A 23163-nucleotide genomic window follows, 5' to 3' on the forward strand; every position below is an offset into this window, starting at 1 on the left:
AAACCTTAAGGGATGAAAGCAACCACGCTAACAAGACCGTGCTTATCACACAGCCAGTATTTTGGTGTTGCCCACATACTGTCAGAATAGCCTCTCCCGAGCTGTGCACAAGCACAGGCTGTGACCATCACCTTGGAAGGCCTCACTGTTCAGCTCACCTGACCTGTAGCTGCTCCGCATGCAGAAAAACCGGAACACATCAGGGGAAAACGTCTTCAGAAAGTCCTGAGAGAGAAATACAGGAGATGGATAATGCTTTTCTTTCACGTTTGTATCACTCGGAGATTGTATTATTCCCTACAATGATGTGAGCTATCTCACATATCAAGAAACCAGGAATGTTAATGAAAAGCTTTGGTTTGTTTCCAGATTCACTCTCAGCACTTTTTCCTGCGATTTCCCTGCTCGGTTGTCACATTCAGTCCAGTGTTTGTGGGAAAGGCGGAGAGGACAGGCCCGTTTGCCTGGAGTCCATGCTCCACGTGGGCACAGCGGGAACCAGCCGTTGTTGGCCTCAGGAGCTCTTGACCACGATACTGTTTTCTCACCCGAGTCATGGGAGAACAGGGACACAACCAAGTGACCTGGGAACTGCATAGGGACTGTGCACGGGAAAGGATGCGGAGAGCGGGGATGCACAGCTCCTGGCTGCGTGAGACGGTCAGGGTCCCAAAGAGCAGGAGACTGTCCAGAAAGCCTGGCCATGGTAACATCAGAACAAGCAGCTTCCATGCCCAGGGTTGGACTGAGGGGCAGGGGGCCCACTTCTCTGCTCCCAGTTATTTGGAAGATTTACATGGTGAGGGAGGGAGGGCAGTTATAAGCAAAATGCTCCCCCAAGAGCCTTCACACTCAGATACTCTGTATGCCGAGACCAGCTGGCACCCTCTAGGCACAGAAAGGCCATCGCTCTGCTCGGGTCCTTCTGAGCTCACCAGACCCTCGCTGGGCTCCTCTCCTGCCTGCCCCTCAGAAGACAGAACTGGCGGCTCATCCCAGATGCTTCTCCACTGCCCTTCTGGCCTTGCTGCTCCTCTTCGGAAGCCACTGCGGCCTGCAGGCATGAAGGCCACGAGTGGGGATGAGGGCTGGCCACATCAAGACCCCACTCTGGGCCCGTCCCCTCAGATCGCCCATCTCATGTGGCAGTAACATGACACGTGGGGGCTGATGGAACTCACATCAGAGACACAGTGTGCAGGTCCCCACCAGAGGGGGTGGTAGCCTCACTCAGTCCTCCCCAGAAAGCGCTCGGACTCCCATGGCTGATCCTTCCAGAGGATGGAAGGGGTTTTGGGTCTGGCTCTCACCTGGCGGGGGACTCCCACCACCACAGGTGCTGCAATGGCATTGACCCCCCTGTTTGGCAGCACCTGAGGTGGTGGCAGGGGTGGTCATTCTCATTCGGGGGTGGCGTTATTTAGGAAGGTGCTGAACTAATACTCTCATCTACGGTTCTCAACTGGGTGTCCTCGGACTCCTAGGACCCATGGACAGAATTCAGGAGGACAGAGAGGTGTGTAAATTTAGATGAGAAAATGGCCACACATTTACTTCCAACTGTGACATTTCCTCCCACGATCAGTGTAGGCAATGAGCCACAGCAGGCTGGCCCCCCTGAGCAGTCAGGGGCTTCCCTCACACTCCTGCCGCTGCACTGCCTCCCGGCGCCCCACACCCACTACTTATTGGAGACAATTGGACCTGCTGCTAGACCTTGTTAAGTAATTCACCAAAGTCAAGAAGTCCATATATTCCCTGCAATATAATCAACACCTTCTATAACCCTGTATATTTCATTTAACGTATTTGAACACATTAAATTCTAAGAAAGGGTCCACACACTTCGACAGGCCTTCAAAGGGATCTCTAGGGGAAAAAAGTGAAGAAGCTCCATCAATCTGACCTTTATCAGTAATGAGGCTGGTTTTCAAATTTCCATCTGTCTGTCTCCCGTGTGTTCGTTCCCAAATTGTAAAAAAAAAAAAAAGGTATTATCGTCTTTTGCCATGTATAATGTGCACCCATGTTTTATGCCCCAACTTTCAGGGAAAAAAAATCTTTTGCTTTAATTTTTTAAATTCAATTTATTTATTTATATTTAGATACTTGTTTTTTATATTATAAAAGAATTTTATAATTTATTTTAACATATTATGGTACAAGATATTTTATATAACAAATAATTATAAAACACAACAGATACCAGGTATTTCAGATACTACTCATGAATAATGCACATCCTTATCTTTCCCTCAAAATTTTAGGCAAAAAGGCACACATTATACATGGCAAAATATAGGTACTTTTTAAAGATTTTATTTATTTATTTTTAGAGATAGGGGAATGGAGGGAGAGAAACATCAATGTGTGGCTGCTTCTCATGTGCCCCTTACTAGGGACTTGGCCAGCAACCCAGGCATGTGCCCTGACTGGGAATTGAACCAGTGACCCTTTGGTTGGCAGGCGAGCACTCAATCCACTGAGCCGTACCAGACAGGGCAGAATACAGGTACTTCTTATTCTCCTTAGTTTCCTAAAACTAGCCAGCTGACAAAACTAGCACAGCATATCCCCAGTGCACACCATGTTTTTGCTGTGTTAATTTAATGTATCCATGCAGTCACATGTCTATTTCTTTCATTTCACTTCATGTTGAATCTTCAAGGATCTGTGTGAAAACATGCCAGTTTAAATGCAATGTAGGGGGGTTTACAGTCGAGGTGGCATCGTAGGTAATCGTGGCTCACCTCTTCATACAACCAAATCAAACTTACAACTAAAATGTAGAACAACCATCACTCAGGAATGTCAGAAATTGAGTTGAATGGAAGTCTGACAACTATGAAACCAAGTTGAATGGAAGTCTGACTACTACAGAATTGAATAAACCACATCCATCCTGACTGGAAGGAGGGTGCAGACGCAGAATGGGCTGGCCCCACACCCACTTGGATAAAAATTCAGGAGGGATATCTCAGGAACCAGGAGACCCAGATCCATACCAGGCCCCCTAGCCCATGATTCCAATGTCAGGAAGATAAGTCCCCATAACTTCTGGCTGTGAAAATCTGCAGGGATTGAGTTGGTGGAGGAGGCTACTGGAGCTCTAAGCAGTTCCTTCTGAGGAGCCCACAAATAGACTCAGCTACTCGCTCTCACTCCCTCTGAGCGCCAGTACTGGGGTGGCAGCTGGAAGAGCACCAGTGGTATACAGGGAGAGACTGAAGTGTCTGGCATCTGGGCCATTGTTCCTTGGCTGGGCTCTGCCCCCAACAGAGACAGTAAGCTTGTGCCATAACTGGGACCCCATCAACCTGGCTAACACTGCGTGATCTACCTTGGAGATCCACCCAGGTTCTACCCTAGCTGCTTTTCCATAAAAATGGCTGATATTAGCCCCTAAATCCTATCAAACAAGCAACAAGCTTGTTTCAGTGAGCCCTAGCAGCAGCCAGATTAGAATCACAGCTTGGCTTCACCTGGGAATCTCCAAGCCCAGAACAAGTAGCAGCCATCTCAGATTACAGCTCAGGCAGGGTGCCCTGGGCAAAATACAGGTGGGGGCTGACCTTGGCCTGAACTACCCAAGAAATCTCAGGGCCAATGCACCCACTGGACAACTATAGACCATGCTGGAGCACTACCACACTGACCCTACCCAGCTGATCCTCCATGGAGGGTGGAAGGTGCTGGTCAGTGGACATAGCCAGGCCTTGCAGCTAAGTGGCCTGGGTAAATACCGCCCACTGATCTGCCAACAGCAACCATGGCTCAACTACAAGAAGAGGGTGTACTCAGTCCACATAGAAGGTGCACCTCGGGTGATAGGGGAGGCTGTGCTACTGGACCCTACAGGACGCCTAGTACATAAGGCCATGCTACCAAGGCAGGAAGTCATAGCCCCTCTACCTAACACACAGAAACCAACACAGGGAGGCTGCCAAAATGAGACAAGGAAACATACCCCAAATGAAAGAAAAGATCAAAACCCCAGAAAAAGGGCTAAACAAAATGGACATAAAAAACCTATCAGATGCAGAGTTCAAAACACTGGATATAAGGATGCTCAAGGAATTTAGTGAAGAACTCATGAGCATAAGAAAGATCCAGTCAGAAACAAAGGATACACTAATTGAAATAAAGAACAACCCACAAGGAAATAACAGTAGAGTGGATGAAGCTGAGACTCAAATCAATAATTTGAAAAATAAGGAAGCAAAACAACAGTACAGAACAAGAGGAAAAAAGAATCCAAAAAAAAGGAGGATAGTATAACTACCCTCTGGGACAACTTTAAGAGTCCAATATAGCGGTGCCAGAAGGAGAAAAGAAAGGGCAAGAAACTGGAAATCTATTTGAAAAAATAGTGAAAGAAAACTTCCCTAATTTAGTGAAGGAAATAGACATGCAAGCCCAAGAAACAGAGTCCCAGTTATGATGGATGCAAAGAGGCCCACTTCAAGACATATCATAATTAAAAGGCCAAAGGTTAAAGATAAACAGAGACTCTTAAAAGCATGAGAAAAGAAGTTAGTTACCAGAAGGTTGCCAGATGAGAAGGGTGTGTGGGGGAATTGGTAAAGAGATGAGGGAATTACAGAAGGATTACAATAGGTAGTTACAGAATAGCCATGGGAATATAAAGTACAGTATAGGAAATGGAGTAGCCAAAGACCTTATACACATGACCCATGGACATTAAGAATGGTGGGGGGATGGCCTAAGGATGTAGGGGGTGCTGGGTAGAGGGGAGCTAAGGGGGGAAAAATCAGGACAATGATAATATCATAATCAATAAAATAGAATTTAAAAACAAATAGATAAATAAATGCAATGTAGGTAATACACAACAAACAGACCAGATAAATAACATTGCTATTCAATATATAAGGCTTTATCATTTCCAAAATGCTAAATTGTAATATAATAATTAGTTACCCTATTATGAAAACAAAAAGAGGCTTTGAGAACTGAAAACCAAACCACTAAATGTCAGAGGCCACAATCCAGCTCCAGATCCTATGCTTTTTTCAGTAATAAATCTTCTCATGTCTTATTTGCTGGGCTATTTCCCCACTGTGGTACTTCTGAGGACTTTTCAGTTCCAGCTCATTTGAATAGTGCTTCTCTGAAGAGTTACTTGCACAGGGCTCTCTTGCAGCAGTAACTGACTTTTCTCATTTTCTGGGTAAGGATCTGCTCCGAAAGACCCCAGTCAACATGCAGCCTACGAGTGCTGATCTGGTTGCTGCTAGAGAGCAGAGCGGAGCACATGGATGACCACTCACCAGCATGCCAAGGGCCTTTCTGGCCACCCTCTTTGACTTTTTCCTTTGTTTCTGAATTATAGTAGCTGCTCCCATCTGCAGGGGACACAGTTCAAGACCCTCAGTAGATGCTTGAAACCACTGAGAGTACCAATCCTATATATACTATCTTTTTTTCCTATACATACATACATACATACCTATAATAAAGTGTAATTTACAAACTAGGCAGAGTAAGAGATTAAAACCTGTAACTAATAATAAAGTACAACTATAACAATATGCTGGAATAAAAGTTATGTGAATGTGGCATTATTTAGTGAAATAAGGGTTACCTGAACGAGCACTGAGGCTCGTGACAGTCGATCTGATAATTGAGACGGGTACTGAGTGGCTAATGGCCAGAGGGCACTTCAGGTCCGGAGATGAGAATGAAGGGGCATGGAGCAGGACGGTGTGAGATTTCATCACACTACTCAAAACAACGCGCAATTTAAAACCCATGAATTATTTTTAGAACTTCCCACTTAATATTTTCAGACTACAGTTGACCACAAACTTCAAAAAGCAAAACGGCAGTTACGGGGGGGCCTCCTGCATTTCTTTCGATTTCTTTCCCCAAAGCACAGACCACTGCTTTACAGCCTGTTAGCAGCCACTTCCTCTTTCTAGCAATGTGTCAGGGGAACTATCCTTCCACTGCCATGCCTACTTCAGGTGAGGATTGGTTGCTGTTTTTTTTCTTAAATTGCTGCTGCTGTTTGTTTTGCATTTTCTAACTTGTCAGATGTTTGGTATGTATGAGTATGGAGGTGTTTTCAACCAAGGCAGAAGCTGTGCATTTCCTGTCACTGGACTGCTGTCAGACTGTCCAGTGGGGCAGCAGCCCCACACTCACCGACCAACCATTCAGCCACAGAGAAGCAACCCCCCTGCCCCCCCCGTCAGTTCTCCACGTCTGTGCTTTCTTTGAATCTGACCCCTTTCCCTCCCCTGTTAACGTTCTGCTCATATTTGTGCATTTAGTAAAAAAATTTAAATTTAAAAATTTAAAAACATGAGAAGTACTTCATGTCTAATGAAGTTCTTTGGTTTTTATAAAAGAAATCTCTCTTCTATTTTAGTATTTTATATTTTCTGAACAGCTACAGTTTCTACTTCATTCCAAAAAAGGATTTCAGATGGCTTTATTTTTATTTTTTTTTAGGTGACTTTAAAGGGTTTTTCCTCCCATTTGGAACGTGGAGGAATCTTAATGTGTATTCACAAATCTAAGTTCATTGTTCTCCAGACCCAGCAACCTTACAGCACTTTGGGGTGCTCTCATGGAGTTAAAGTAGTTTAAAAAGACATGTGAGGAGGGGGGGGGTTAGTGGGGGGGTTAGGAACTACTATAAAGGACACACCGGCAAAACCAGGGGGGAGAGTGGAAGCAAGGGAGGGAGGTGGGTTTGGCTGGAGTCGGGGGAGTGGTGGGGGGGGGATGCAGACAGCTGTGATTGGACAACAATAAAATAATTAAGAAAAAAGGAGGAATCTAATCTCTTTCATAGCATTCATTTTCTATGGACCATTTGCTAATAATAGTAATAATAATATAGAAAGTGTGACTATATCAAACTAATAACCTCCTGCAGAGCAAAGGAAATAATCAACAAAAAGGCAACGTACAGAATGGTAAAAAGATCTGCAAATCATATATCTGATAAGCAGTTAATACCTAAACTATATGAAGAATTCAAATAAACTGATAGCAAAACTAACAAACAAATACTCCACTTGAAAATACGGGCAAAGGACCTGAACAGACGTTTTCCCAGAGACATACAAACGGCCAGCAGGTACACGGAAAGGTGCTGGACATCATTAATCATCAGGGACATGCAAGTCAAAAGCACAGTGAGACTCCTCTTCACACCGGTTAGAACGGCTGTTATCAAAGAGACAAGAAATAACAAGTGTTGAGGAGGACGTGGAGAAGAGAGAACCCTCGTGCATTGTGGAGAGGACTATAAACTTGTGCAGCTACAATAGAAGACAGTATGGAGGTTCCTCAAAAAATTAAAACTTGATCTACCATGTAATCCAGCAATTCCACTTCTGGTATACATCTGAAGGAAACAAAATCAGTACCTCAAAGAGCTAAGTGCACCCCGTGTTCACTGCAGCATCGGTCATGGCAGTCAAGACATGGAAACGACCTACATGTCCATCGAGGGATGAACGAATAAAGAAAACACGGTGTTTAGGTACAATGGAGTATAATTCCGCCATAGAAAAGAAGGAAATCCTGCCATTGCAACAACATGGACAAAAACAAATACTGTATGATCCACTTATATGTGGAACCTAAAAAAACCAAAATTCATCGAAACAGAGTGGAATGATGGTTAAAAGGGGCAGGGGGCAGGGGCAGATGGGGAATGCTGGCCGAAGGGAACAAAGTTCCAGGTGCGAGCGGTTCTGGGGACCTAATGCACAGCATGGTAACTACAGTTAATAATACTGCACTGTGTACCCATCACTGGCTGAAAGAGCAGGTCTTCACCACTCTCACCACACACACACGGGAACTATGTGAGGTGATGGATGTGGTAAATATTTCCCTATGTGTATATTTTAAAAATCATCATATTGTACACTATAAATATATATAATTTTATTTGTTAGTTGTACCTCAGAAAAGTCAGGAGAAAAATAACACAGGAAGAGGGGAAAGCATTTTAACATCTTCCTCATTGCTATGAATACCCGAATGACAATGTGACAAGGCCTCCGCATGGTTGGTCTTCACGGGCATGAATGTTTTAACGTGCTCCTGCCCTGTGCTCTGATACCACTGTTTCTGCACTACTCTGGTTCCACCATACAACCTGACTGCAGTGTCCTGAGCTGAAATGTGATGATGCCTGTGTAAAATTGTGTTAGAAGTCTCTCACAGGGAGGTAAGTGAGCTCCTGAGAGCTCAGCCTGAGGCAGTCACAGTAAAGCGCTGTCAGAGATTCTGTGAGCTCACCAGGTAGGGGGCATGTGCCAGCAGGAAGCAGGGATGCACTACTTACAGTGCGGGTTAGATCTTCTCCAGCACCACAAGGGAAGGGCTGGACGGGGTGGAAGAGGAGCAGTTGCCATCCTGGCCCAGGGCCACATGAACTGGGCGCTTTACATAATTCTACCTGCCCAGGAGACCCAGGAAATAGGGGCTGTCGCATCATTTTCAACCAACAATTAAGGCTTTGGGAGGTTAAGTAACTGGTCCCAAATGATAACCTACTATTTTTAAAAAGCTGGCTTTGAGCCCTTATCTGAACTCTAAAGGTTAAGCTCTTTCCACACTAATTGCGGCCTCTGTTAACGAAAGGATTACGAGTTTTTGTGCAGACTACAGGCATAGCTCTAAGGTACTATGGGCTCAGATCCAGACCACCACAATGAAGTGAGTACTAAAATAAAGCGAGTAATAATCTTTTGGCTGGTGGAGGATCTTGCCTTCAATTTGTTAAAACAACTACAACATCTGTGAAGCCCAATGAAGTGAAGTGTGATAAAATGAGGTATGCCTACGCTATAAAGACCTATCAGTAGCCTCCAAAATCATGAGGACTGGCAGGAAAACTTCCTTGTGCTAGAAACCAGGTAACAGGTAATTTTTAACATGTAGGGCAACAGCTTAACACCCCCTAGGAACTACAGGCAAGGGGAAGTTGCAAACTGCCCAAAAACACAAAATAAAAGCAGCCAAAAAATATGCATAGCCAATATACTGTAGTAAACAAAGAAATGGGAATTTTAAACCTAGCTGTCATTTTTTTACCAAATTGACAAGGAAAATGTTAACATGATTCGAAGTTTGAAGCGGACGAGGGGCAGGGACACTTCCATACACCACTAGTAGAAATGTAGCTGACAGTTACTGCCCAGTTACCAGGGGTTGTGTCCAGAACACGCTGCATGTGTGCACCTCCTGTGATGTGCAGTTATCCTGTGTCACGAGTCGCCAGGTGTGCGACTGAATGCTCACCCTCATATGGCAGACTAGAGAATGCAGGTCACCTACAAAGTGCAAACACAGGGAGATAACTGAGCTCCAAGATAGCACCACCATGGACCACTACGTGGTCATGAAAAGCAATGCAGACTCTGTAATATCTATGAAAATTTTAAATGCACATACTCTTGTAAGAAGTTTGATATGATTTAAGTGACCATCAATAGGGTATTGTTTAAGTTAAGGAGAACCCATATAGTGGACAATGCAGCCACTCAAACGAATTAACTCCATATGGAAGAAAACGGACTAATCCAGAAGACTCACTAGGTGAATAAAGCAAGTGCAAATACTGCTACCCCTTGTGTGGAAAGAAAAAAATGAGAAATATGTTTCTAGAGACATACTGTGACTGCTAAGAAACTGGTAACAGCTGCTGTAGGAGAAAAACACTGGGCAGCAGGGAACACGGCTGGAAAGGAAACATGCTTCCCACATTTGTACTTCTGAATTTCCTACTGTGTGCTTCTCTGTCTTGTCTGCACTTCTCTAACTTTCTGCAATGAAATACATTACTTCTACACTCAGATTAAAGCATTGCTTACATAGTCGCATGGGGAAGGGACAGGTGCATTCGTTACAGGATACATCATCTCCTGCATCAGTGTAAGAGGAGAAAATTCCAATACAGATGGCACAATTTTTTAAAAGATTTTATTTATTTTTAGAAAGGGGAAGGGAGGGAGGAAGAGAGGGAGAGAAACATCAATATGTGGTTACCTCTCATGTGCCCCCCCAATGGGGCACCTGGCCCAGAACCCAGGCATGTGCCCTGACTGGGATTCGAACTGGCAACCCTTTGGTTTGCAGGCTGGCACTCAATCTACTGAGCCACACCAGACAGAGCCAGATGGCATATTTTTGTAAAAGGAAACACCGAAATGACAACCCAGGAACTAACCTAATAGTTACTAAGAGGTGGATATAATGAGTGCAAGGAAGGATCAACGTCTAAGCTTCTCTTCATGGTGTTGACTACTGAACCCTGATGTAACATACCTGAAAAATAAGGTAAGTCAAAAAATAGGAAGATGTCATCCAACTGGAAACAAACAAACTGAAAAAATGAGCCTGTTGGGTAGCAAGGGGACACCACTCAAAGGAAATCACCAGACTCTGCACATGTCCTGAAAACATATGAGGCACATGGTCTGAGAGGAAAAGCAAATGCAAGCTTAGAACAGGCAGATCTGAGGAAGCTGATAGCAGACGGGTCCCCAGCAGCTTGCGGGGAGACAGGGTATGAGAACTGACTGTTAGGATGTGGAGTTTCTTTTTGACGTAACGAAAATGTTCTTTAATTAGATAGGTATAAAGGTTGTACAACTCAGTGAATATCCTAAGAATCCCTGGACCATGCCATTTAAAAAGGTGAATTCTCTGGAGTGTAAATTTTACCACAATAAAGCTATTTTTAAGAGAATTACAAAAAGCCCCGACTGGTGTGGCTCAGTAGATTGAGTGCCAGACTGTAATCCAAAGGGTTACTGGTTTGATTGTCCGTCAGGGCACATGCCTGAGTTTTGGGCCAGGTCCCCAGTCAGGGGTGCTGGAGAAGCAACCACACACTGATATTTCTCTCCTCTCTTTCTCCCTCCCTTCCCCTACCTCTAAAAATAAATAACTATTTTCAAAAAGAATTACAAAGAAATCTTTACATAAAGCTTTACTGCTAACAGGAATACTAGTATTATATTTTTTAAACTTATTTTCCATCCATTTTAAGATAAAGCATAAAATTGATGTTATTGTAAGGAAGCAAGACGTTTTCACAAAGGAGGGGAAAAGAGCTAAAACAAAAAGCCCCTGTGATATTAAATTTAATCTGGATATTTCAAAATGAACTCAAACTATCTGTTTCATGGATATGGGTGTGTTTCCTCCCTTGGCTCTGTCCCCTGAAGAGGCCCAGACACAGTGTCACTAAGCAGCAATAAACATACTGAGTGCCCAGACCTCGGTTTAAAATTCCATCTCCCCACGAAGGCAGCAGGGCCCCTAGGAGAGATGGCAGGTCTGGGCACGATGCAAAAGGTGAACAGGGCCAAACCCAAGAATGCAGGCAAGACAGGTCCCGGGGATGCAGGAGCCCTCCCTGGCCAAATCTGGGATAATTGCAGCACAACAAGAGTAAAGACTGAGTGGATAATACACAAAGTAAATACAAACCCTTAACTTGGTAGTGATACTGGAAAGAAATAGAGACAAAAAATTCTTTCTTCAAAGAAGAATAGAATACTAGTAAATGTAAAAGAAGTAAAAAAATGAGACAAGTACAACTTTGCAAAGATCAATGAAATGTGCACGAAGGTGAAGCCCGCCGAAGGGTGCCAACAATGCAAGGCAGAAGGGTGTCAGGAACCAGATACAGACATGACATATTACCTGGCAGGTTCTTAATATTCATGGAAAGGAAATAAACATCTCTACAGCAAGGAGACTGATCATCCCCTAGCCAAGCAGTCAAACTTCACATCACCAAGTCTGACAGCCTGACACTGTGGTCCCAGAGGAACGCAGTGTGAAGCCCACAGCACCACCCAGGAAGTGCTTTGGCCAAGCAGGTTTAACCTGAATTGAATAGCCTTGAGCCCTCACTTCCAGTTACAGGAAATACCAGAGACAGAAGAACAAGTTGAACAACACCACAAAGAGAGACATATCCAAAATGCAGGATGTTCAAAAAAAATGGCCTGGTTTCTTCAAAAAGTCAATGCTATAGCGAAAATAAAAGTAGAGAGACAGTTATAGTGTAGAAGCCTAAACAGAACAGTGGAATACAATTCAGCCTTAAAAAAATAAGGAATTCTACCCTGGCTGGTGTGGCTCAGTGGGCTGAGTGCTGGCCTGTGAACCAAAGGGTCACCAGTTTGATTCTCAGGGCATATGCCTAGGTTGTGGGCCAGGTCCCCAGTAGGAGATGAGTGAGAGGCAACCACACATTGATGTTTCTTCCCCTCTCCTTCTCCCTTCCTTCCCCTCTGTCTAAAAATAAATAAATAAAATCTTTTTAAAAAATAAGGAATTTCTGTTACACTCCACAAGACAGATGAACCTTGAGGATATTATGCTAAATGAAACAGGCCAGTCACAAAGTGGTAAATGATCCCACTGATACGAGGTACCTAGAGTAGTCAAATTCATGGAAACAAAGCAGGATGGTGGTTGCAGGGGCTGGGGAGCGGGAACTGGGGACACGCACAGTGGGTGTAGATTTCAGTTCTGCAAGATGAAGAGTTCTGGAGATCTGTTACACAACAATGTGGACATAATTACCACCACTGAACTGCACACACAAAAATGGTTAGCAAAGTAAACTTTGTTATGTGTTTTTTACCACTGTTTAAACTATTAAAAAAATTATTTTAAAGCCTGAGAAGACACACATTCAAATGTAACAAGTAAATGTTCACTGGATCCTGGTCAAAAATAAAGCTGGAGAAATTGACACGTGGGTTAGATAACTGATGATGTTAAGAAATTATTGCTGACTTTCTTGGTGTTTGGGCTACATAGGAAAGCATCCTTATTTTTAGGAGTTTCATGTAGAAGAGAATTCATGATGACTGAATGTATTTTCTAATTGTTCAACAACAGTAATGAAATGTGTGTGTGTGTGCAATCTGATACAGAAAAAGCAGCAAATACGGAAAGATACTAACAACTCTTGAATCCATGTGGTGAGTATTACAAGTATTTCTTTGGACTTTTCTGTATGTTTGAAAGTTTGTATAACATAACGTTAGACCTGAAGAGTACACACAGATTATCTGTGAGGCGCATCCCCTTTTGGTTTACTCTAAATCTGGTTGAAATAGCTTTAGTTGTTGGGTATTTGGGTGATGAAGTTCTGATTACTATCCTTGTTAATTAAATCTGGCCTTATAGACCCAAAGGCAGAGGAAGATCGAACTGTTTCTAAGTGTTCTGTTAGTGAGTTTCTTTCCCATTCATATGGAAATTCACATTGCAGTCTGCATTTCCCCAGCACAGAAACATTTTTCAGGTGGGTTAAGAAGCCAGCAAGCAGCAAAACTTAAACAAACCAACCCAAAGCTACACTACAGGGAAGGAAGCTGGTGTTGGGACCGGGTGAAAAAGGGGTGGGGTGGGCAGAGAAATCCCACAAATGTAATTCAAAAGATAAAACTGTTATAAATGGAAAAGGGAGAAAGGAGGTGTGAATCTTGGAATGCCAAAAGAGAAGGGCAGAAGAAGTCCACCAGGAACGCTGCAGAAAGCAGTGTAGGGACACACAAGAAGAGAGAACAAGAATAGAGAAATACCCCTGCGTGCTTTTAAGACCAAAAAGAAAAGAGTAATTTAAACCCAGAAGTAGGAGAAGCCCGTTAGGGCCTTGGGGAAAGGGGAGTCAGAGACGTGGGGTCTCCCACTGTGAGCGAAGCAGCCTTTAACACAGGCTCACCAAGCAGGCAGCAACACAGTCACTGCGGAAGGCACATTACCTTAATAGTGATGTAGTTCTTCAGTGATTTGGACATTTTTTCTTCTTTGCCTTTCACGTGCAAATGTCCTGAAACAACAAAATAATTCATTCTGATTTGGGTGAGAAGAAAGGGACCCCTCCGCCCCAGCTGGAGAGGGGAGGACGGTGAAGTGGGCACTTCTCCAACAGATGCCGGAGACACAGGACACAGACGGCGGCTGCCTTGGGAACATGAAGGAAACAAGAAAGTGTGCATTCTCCAATCGGCAAATCCCCTGTGTGTGTGGATATAAGACTTCCCCCAAACCTTCCCCCACAGTGGAGCCTCCAGGAAGGTGGGACCCACAGTTGTGCCTGTTTGAAGTGTCAGGGGCACCCAGCCCCACGGTAAGCGATGAACAGGAACCACTGCTGACTCTGAACTCACCCAGGAACAGGAGAACCGTGACACTCACAGAAACAGTTCACACTTTCCCCCTTCCTGTGACTTAGAAACAATGATTTAGCTCACTCAACACCTGAAGAAATGACAAATCTCTGCTTTTACAAACCAGACACCGGGTTTCAAAAGCTTGTTTACAGATGTTCATAATTGCAGAGAAGGGCTTGCATGATGAATCAGATTTTCTGTTGCTAATGGATTTCACAGATTTATCACTACCTTGGTATATTTCACCCCCATGTGAAGGGCCAGAGGAAAACCAAACCACTTTTAGGAACTTCTCATCACAAGCCTGGAATCCATCCTGGGCTATACTTCTACAAGGTTCACTGCAAAGGGAGGGCCTGTTCTTTCCTAAGAAGATTCTTCACCTTTTTCTGACCCAACTTTAAACTCAGCAATTGGTTCCAAAATGCGTCTTCCAAAAAGAAATATCTATGTAATACTATACAACATGTCATATACAACAAGCACAACTACAATTTTTTAAGTTGACAATATCTAGGAAATGGCACGTCTAACTAGTTAACTCTGTCTTCCGTCCATTATGTCACAAACACGGCATTACTGTGGAGACCTGTGCACCTCTGTGTTCACTGCAGCGCTCCTCGTGGTGGCCAGCACGGGAACATGGAGACCTAGGTGTCCTTCAATGGAGGACTGGATGGGGAAGAGGTGGTGCACACACACAGCGAAGCACCACTACTCAGCCACATGAAGGGTCCAATGGATGGATCCTGAGAGCCCCGTGCTAAGTGAACTAAGTGAGGGAAAAGGACAAGAGTCATGTGATTGAGCCACGTGATTTCACTTCAATGTGGAATATGAAACAAAATAACAATCTCATAGACACAGACAACAAGTGTGATGGTTACCATGGGGAAGGGGGGTAGAAGGAGAATAAAGAGGGTAAAGAGGGCCCAATATACAGTGACAGTGACTAGACTTTGGGTGATGAGAACACAATGCAAAATATAAATGATCAATTATAGAATAGTATACTTGAAACTTAGGGTCGAGTGCCTTATCAGATGATAAATGTCATAATAAAACACAGCAACAAAACCCTTCCCCATTCCCACATGTAAAGGTAAACAAGAGCTGCTGTTTTGTTACCAAATACCTCATTATTAAGTGTGAGTATTAGTTCTCCTGAGTCACCTTTTTGATCCCTCGATCCACGTTCACTGGAGGGCACCCTGCATCTCATGGTGTTCACAGCAAACCACAATTCATCAGGAGCATTAACCGATGAGGTGTCTGCAGAGGGGTCTGCAGAGGGGTCATGCTCTCACTTCCCAGGCAGTAAATATGGTGAGAGTGAAAAGACTGAACCAGAATCATCAGGATTTTGTCCTTCTATTTAGGGAATCTGCCCAGCAAGGCATATTGTTGGCAGAAACAAAGTGGATTTTGGCTACTGCTGAGTTCTATCCAGGGAAATGAAATACTTGGTAACAAACAGCTCATACTCCAGACAGAGCATTTCAGCCAACTCTGCTTCTTTTCAGACTACTTTAAGGCAGTACAGAAAGGACTTGGTCATTGCAGAGAACAGAGATGCTTGTTCCTGGGGCACCCAAGGGCACACAGGGAGGGCGGGAGCGCCTCCCAGGGGACTCAAGAGTAAAGTGCGGTAAGTGCACTTCGGGGTGGGCAGCAGCATCAGTTCACTGCCATGAAGAAAACCCAAGTGAGTCCTTATTCCAGACCCTAAGCAGCCTACTGAATATTATAAAACTAGAGCATCTCTGTACTTAACATTACTTCACTGGAAAAACCTAATTTGCTCAATTGAAGGACTTTAAGAAATAGTATTTGTTACTGCACTGTGTTTTAGATGTTGATTATCTCCACCTCCCAACCCTATAGCTGCAGGACACCCTTTATCTTTCTTCACTTAGCTGTCCATTCTAAAAAGGTCATAAAACCAAAACTGGTCTGTCACTGCTCCATGACTTCTGTCAAAATTTGGACACAGGAATCTTCCTGTGCATCAAAGGAAATCCCAGCACTGCCATGCTCAAGGATGCTGCTTGTTTCACAGTCTACTTCTGAGAACAGAAGGCTAGTGTTAACCAACTCATTTTAAAATATGAAATAAGAGACAGTGGTGTCCAAGGATGATAATACATATGGTGACAATATTATAGCTCAAAATTGGCATATTCCTAATAGTGATTACATCATACTATTTGAAGTGCCTTAATAGTTTTATTAGAAAAAAACTTACATACAACAGCACTGCAAAACACTTTCCATATTTCAGTTCCAAAAGGGCAGACTCATTCCCATCCAAGGAAGTTCATGTCCAACTGACTGAAATTTGAAAACTAGCTTAGGAGAAAGCTCCATTTCTTGGCCTGTTTTAGCAGATCTATGTATTTCCAAATGTAGCTGTTTCACAAATAAAAGATGAAATTGACAGAACTGAAATAGAACAAATTAATTTGAAGTCATTACTTACCAGAATGTAGAAAATAATTTCCCCATTGCTGGCACTGATGAAAGACCTCACACTGTGCAATTTCATTTTCATGATGCGGAAAAGCTAGGTCTATCCCACCTGAATGGATATCCAGTTGACTTCCGAACACCAAACTGCAAGACACAGCACACAGCCATGAATTAATTCAATGAAACAACATGCTTCTCCAAACCACATCTTATATTTAACCCTTCTGGCCTTGGTGCAATGAGTAAATTCAATGGATCCAAATTTTAAATCAATATATGTAAAAATTTATATTTAGTTATCAAAAACTAAAATTCTGTTTTTACTTCTTAAATCCCTCATCCAAAAATTTTCCTTTTACTAGAGAAACTTAATTCATAAAATTCCTAATTCACAGCTTTCCCTACTTGTAAACAAATTTAATTCTCTTTGTTCCAGATACACAGTTTTTAAAAACTTACAAAATTACCTTTACCTACTTTCAATAGGTAAAGTTTAGTGGCTTTCCAAATTCAACAAGACAAGAACCATAAAATCAAGAGAATTTTTAATTTGACTTTTTTAAAATTTAATTTTATTTATTTATTCTTAGAAGGGAAGGAGAAAGGGAGAGAAATATCAATGTTTGGTCACCTCTCATGCGTCCCCTGCTGGGAACTGACCCGCAACCCAGGCATGTGCCCTGACTAGGAATTGAACCAGTGACCCTTTGGTTCACAGGCCCACACTCAAGCCACTGAGCTACACCAGCCAGGGCTTAATTTGACTTTTGAAAATTTAACTATTTAGTGGTCATGGTTGCAAAACGCGTTAACAGAATTCAAATGAATGCAGTTCGGCTGTCGACAGTCCTGCTCAAACACTATGCCATACAGCCTGGAAAACCTCGTGTCCTGCACAACTGCACACTCTAACCAAGCAGGCTGACGGGGACTTTGGTGCTGGCCAGACCACTCAAAGCCTGTGCAACTCTCACCAAAGCACCTGTGAAAAGTACCCACAGCAGTGTGAACAATACAGGTTCACTAGCGGCTGCTTCAGGAGACAGTAAAAATGCAAAAATCTGCCCTGGCTGGGGTTGCTCAGTGGATTGAACACCAGCCTATGAACCCAAAGGTCACCTGTTTGACTCCCAGTCAGGGCACATACCTAGGTTGCGGGCCAGGTCCCCAGATGGAGGTGTTCAAGAGGCAACTGGTGATCAATGTCACACATAGATGTTTCTCTCCCTCTCCTTCTCCCTTTCTTCCCCTCTCTTTAAAAATAAGTACATAAAAATGTAAAAAATGTGAAAATCTATTAAAAACAACAGCACAGTGGAAATCCTGGTTTGTGGGGCCTGGGGAGTTGAGGACACCTCCCCCCGCAGGCAGCGAGGCTGCCGAGCAGACCATCATGAATTTTCTAAAAATGGTTTAAAATAGACATTTCCAAAGGTGCCACAGCCTCACTGAGGCCCCTTCCTGCTGAAGGTTGACTCTGCTCACTCTGGCTCCCGGCTCCTGGAAAACCTGCACACACACAGGTCACGTTCTAGCTAAGGGTAGGTACGGAATCGCGCTGTGGCTGAGCGGGTGGCCTGTCACCGTGCATCCTTACTGACGGGTTTTAGAGACTCTCTTATGGTCCTTGAAATTCAAATGCTATGAAGGAGAGTGTGAGGTGGGAGCCTGGGATTGGGCAGGAGAGCGTAGGGGGCCTCATTTGGAATGAGGGATTCATTTTTACGAAGATCGTAAACATGACGATGTTAAGGTTTAATAAAGTGAAACTGTGGGTCCACAGTTTAGCTTTACTCTTGTCTGTACATTAGACCTTTTTTAAAATAAGAGATAAAATAGGAGAAACCTGAGAAGAAGTAAAAGTCTATATTCATTATTTAGATTTCAACAAAATAAAATACTTAATGGTAACATTAGATTTAAAGTTAAATGTTTTGTATTTGCTTTAAAGTAACTGATTGAATCTAAAATTAAACATTTTTTTATAATTCAGTGTACATCCCACACTGCTGTTAACCAACAATTTATAAATACACATTAAGTGGTTATATATTTATGTATGACCAAGAGCTGGACATAGCTGCTTGCTTGTTTTTAATGAAAAGTGGGACCCATGCTTCATAGTAACACGCAGGCTTGATGTCTCAGGAATTTGGAGGCGTTTCTAGATGGCCACGTAGAAATCACCAAAGGTGAGGGCAACAGAGGGAGATGCGGTGGAGGGAGAGAAGACCTTCTGGGTCTTAACCAGAATGAACAAAATTCGGATGGACAGGTCATGGAGGATGAGACTTTCTATTTGGTAGAATGGCGTAAACCTACGTGGGGCTGAAAATGCAACCAGTGTGGGGTCAGTGCATAGGACAGAGTGCTCTTGTAGGAGATAATCACCCCTGCTAATACACACATTTACACCCAGCCAGAAAACAGCACCACATACAACTAATTTGAGGGCGATTGGGTTGGTTGATCTGAAAATTTTTGGTATAGCTAGAGCTTGAAATGTTCATCTTAGGCATACTTTCTTTATGTTTCTAATTTTAAAAACTTATAGCCCCACTGAAAAAATATTATAATAAATATCTACAATAAACTGAAACATATGAACTATATCAAAATCTATGGTTAATACTTGGCTGGTGTGGCTCAGTGGACCAAGTGTCAGCCTGCAAACTAAAAGACCACTGGTTCAATTCCCAGCGATGCCACATGCCTGAGTTGCCAGCCAGGTCCCCAGTAGGGGGCACACAAGACGCAACCAATCAATGTGCCTCTTGTACACTGATGCTTCTCTCCCTTTCTGCCTCCCTTCCCCTCTCTCTAAAAATAAATAAATAAAATCTAAAAAATAACCCCCACATCTATGAGTCAATCCGATACTTAAAAATCCCTTATCTTCCTGGACTGGTGTGGCTCTGTGGGTTGAGCATTGTCCTGCCAACCAAAAGATCACTAGTTTGGTCCCTCAGGGCACATTGGCGTTTCTGTCCCTCTCTTTCTCGCTCCCTTTCCCTCTCTCTAAAAATAAATAAATAAAATCTTTTAAAAAAACCCAAACCCTTACCCTCACAAACAGGAAATACATACACAAGGTATTTGTAAGAGCAAAATACTGGGAACACCTAAATGCTCCTCCTTAGGGTACTAGCTAATGAGCAATGGTTAAGCCACACAATGCAGCACTATGGAGCCGGGAGACAAGTGATGACGAGCTCAGCAAACTGACACAAAGGAATTCCAGGAGAGATCACTACGTAAAGAGAGACAGAACAGGACAGAACGTGCAGTACGCTGCCTTCTGTCTCACACACACACACACACACACACACAGAGGCATCTGGCCATGGGCAGACCTATGGAGAGTGCCAAAGGGGCGTCTGCAGAGGAGATCAAGCAGAAAGTGGACAAGGCCCCAGCACAGATGCCACAACCAGAAGAGAGTTATTTCAGAGACCAAGGAGAAAGCAGGGGCATCAGGCTGCCTGTCATTGACCTGGTCACTGGTGACTTCGGGAGATCAGGGTCAGTGCGGATACCTGGGTTGACAGCTAGGCAGTAGCAGGTCACATGTAGATGGTAACAAGAAGCAAACAACAGAGGGGTAATAGAGGCAATGAAAAGCGAGGCAAAGAGCGAGTGCAGACAACTAGAGCGAGACTTGAATCTTACGAGAGAGAAGGGAGGGTTCACCCCACCCTAAACCCTCAGCGAAATGAGGGGAAATCAAAAACTAATCCATAGAGTAGGCTTTCTTACTAAAAAGCACAAGTGTTAATGGAAAGATAAAGATGTCATGTTTTGTCCACCCACCCTTTTAAAAGTTTACTGATTTTACAGAGAGAGGAAGGTAGAGGGAGAGAGAACCACTGAACAGCCAACCCCATTCATGCCCTGACCAGGGATTGAACCTGTTACCCAGGCTAGTGCCCTGATTGGGAGTCAAACCCAACAACCCTCAGGGGTACAGGATGACACTCCCACTAACCGAGCCACTGGCCAGGGCTGGTTTCCTTTCTTATAGCCAGTCCCAAATGAGCACTAATCTTTCTTCCCAAACTACCTGCACTTTGTCTGCACGGGTGCAGACTAAACTTGCCCCACCTGCACCCTCTGCTGACCAAGTCGGGCATTGCTGGAGCTTTCACATCACGAACACAGGAAGAATCCAGGAAAATCTTACCTAGAGATGGTCGAACATTCAATATGCCAGCCGGGCCTTCCGCTTCCCCAAGGAGAGGCCCAAAACACCTCCTGGGGTTTAGCTGCCTTCCACAGCGCAAAGTCGCTAGGGTGCCGCTTGTCAGAATCACCTGCCAATAACAAATGGTTGATCAAAGAGGGGAGAACCTAGAGTGGACAAACCAAACCCAAATCCCACACAACTGAAGCACTGCCCAAAGATTCTGTTCCTTCTTGTAAATAACCTCACATTTCTCACTCGTATGTTTTTTCTTGCCCCACATGATGTCTAGAAGGACTGCTAAATACTTGTACCTAAAATAGGCCAATAGTATGGGGTCTACCAGCAGCGAGGCCAGTTTCAGTAAGTTGAATGACTGAGTTGAGATTTCAAATAAACGCATGGGGATGCTTCTTTCTGAGCACTGTACTGAACTGAGCACTTCCATACTTCCTTAGTCTGTCTTGGGAGAAAGCTGCATTTATCAGTAACTGAGTTTGAGTAACTTTTCTAAAGAAAAAATTGAGGCCAAAAAGGAAAATTATCAGAATATCAATCACTTTCAAAGAGTAAAGAGACTCAAACGAGAAAGGTTAGGTTATTGTTGAAGGTCATACAATGAGCCAGTATTGGACTCTCTTTAAATTCCAAAACTTGGAAGCAACCAAGATCTTCAGTCAGTGAATGGATGAAGTGTGATATATCAGATAATGCAATAGTGTTCGGTGCCAAAAAGAAATGAGCTATCAAGCCTTGAAAAGACATGAAGAAACCTTAAATGCATGGTTCACATCTCCGAAAGGAGCCGTGAGGATGGGCGATGCGCTGTCTCTAGGGAGAAGAGCTAGAGAACCAGGCGGAAGTGGGGAGGAGACGTGTCGCATGCCATGTGACCTTATACTGTACAAGTTTTCTCTATTTGAAAAAGCGTAATTACAGGTAAAACACAGCTGTGATCAACTGTCTGGCACCATCTCCGCCCCTGAGAGAGTGGGGGTCTCAGCTGAGCACTGGGAAAGCAGAAGCTGAGACTGTGCCTCAGCCCCGCAGAACCCGAGACGGGAGGGCGAAGGTGGACCCACCTGGCTCTGCAACGGGACCAGGAACCACACCGACGAGCTTGCCGTACTTGTCTCCTCGTGACTGCAGATCAAAGTAGACATTGCCTGTTTTATAAAGGTAATTATGAGTTCATCATTTCTCAGTCTTAAATATCAGCATATATATAAGCTTATATATAAGCTTAATAGCGAAAAGGAATTAGAATTTAAACATCAAATACAACATCTGGCCTTCATTTGTCACCCTTTACTCTATTTTAAAATCAAAAGTAACACTAGCAGCACTCTGTTTTAAAAGCGTGCAGTTGGACACAACACAGATATCCGGATGTAGAGGTGACAACACAAGGGCAAGTTCTGTGTCAAATGTTGAGACAATTTTTTTTAACCAGAAAAAGGAAAAGTGGGTGTTATCATTGGCCTGCCTTCAGCTCTGGGCTTCACATTACACACCAATCAACAAAGAAACCCTTTCCTAACTGGACACCCTCCAAGACTCCTTTTAACTTGGGTTACAAACATCTCCACACTCAAGCATTCCTGTGGCTGTTCTTTCACTAAAATGTCTATGGTCCACGTTTTTAGACTGAGGGTGCACGATGACCTTCACCGCGAGGTCACCACAGAGCCAGCAGCAGCCAGCCCTTGCCACTTCCAACTATAAAGTATAAAGAGGCGGCACAGGGGAGGTGGTGTCATGGCTGGAGCTCTGGCAGGAAGACAGTCGGCCCGGAGCTGCAGCGGCTGCTTGGACACAGAGACCCCAGGTGACCCAGTTCTGCCTCATCCCCTCGGAGTCCTTCCTCTGCACTCAGGGCTTATTACAAGCTGTGACAAACTACTGAAAATGGGAGAAGTACTCTGGGATAAGTTAGAACGTAAACAACACTTGAAAATGCTTTAAAAGAGAAAGAAACTGCTGCCTTTAATGGAAGAGTTTCCCCATATACCTTTGTTTAGGGGGAAACATATCACTTTGGTGTCAATTTGCTGAACAAACGGTTTCTCCACAAATATCCAAAGATCAAATTACAACCAAGTTTTGTGAAACTGTCACAAAGTCCAAATTAATAGAGTTTCAGTAAAATTAAATTTACTTTAATTATATTTATCATTATGAAAAATTTCCACTAAAGCACAGTCATAAACAGCATCAATTCCTAAAGCATGTGTGGATGAGAATCTCTAAGCTCATGAACATGAATCAGTTTACCTGGGTTCTGTGTCTTATTTCAAGTTACATGACAGCAGGAAAACA

The 23163-nt window shown here is 43.6% G+C and overlaps 1 protein-coding gene across 2 annotated transcripts in view; it reads right to left on the reverse strand.

The window, feature by feature from the left end:
- CARS2 (cysteinyl-tRNA synthetase 2, mitochondrial) overlaps positions 1 to 23163 on the reverse strand; it is a 47363-nt gene that overhangs the window by 6833 nt on the left and 17367 nt on the right. For both annotated transcript variants that reach the window (XM_037137677.2, XM_053659889.1), the window contains exons 6-10: positions 21927 to 22010; positions 20845 to 20974; positions 16675 to 16808; positions 13785 to 13852; positions 159 to 225 (exon numbers count right to left, since the gene is read on the reverse strand). In XM_037137677.2, coding sequence (XP_036993572.2) covers positions 159 to 225; positions 13785 to 13852; positions 16675 to 16808; positions 20845 to 20974; positions 21927 to 22010 — 483 coding nt within the window. The remainder of the gene's footprint in view (positions 1 to 158; positions 226 to 13784; positions 13853 to 16674; positions 16809 to 20844; positions 20975 to 21926; positions 22011 to 23163) is intronic.

This window comes from Artibeus jamaicensis, unplaced genomic scaffold, assembly GCF_021234435.1.
Source record: "Artibeus jamaicensis isolate MK-2021 breed Jamaican fruit bat unplaced genomic scaffold, CSHL_Jam_final scaffold_833, whole genome shotgun sequence".
Lineage (NCBI taxonomy): Eukaryota > Metazoa > Chordata > Mammalia > Chiroptera > Phyllostomidae > Artibeus > Artibeus jamaicensis.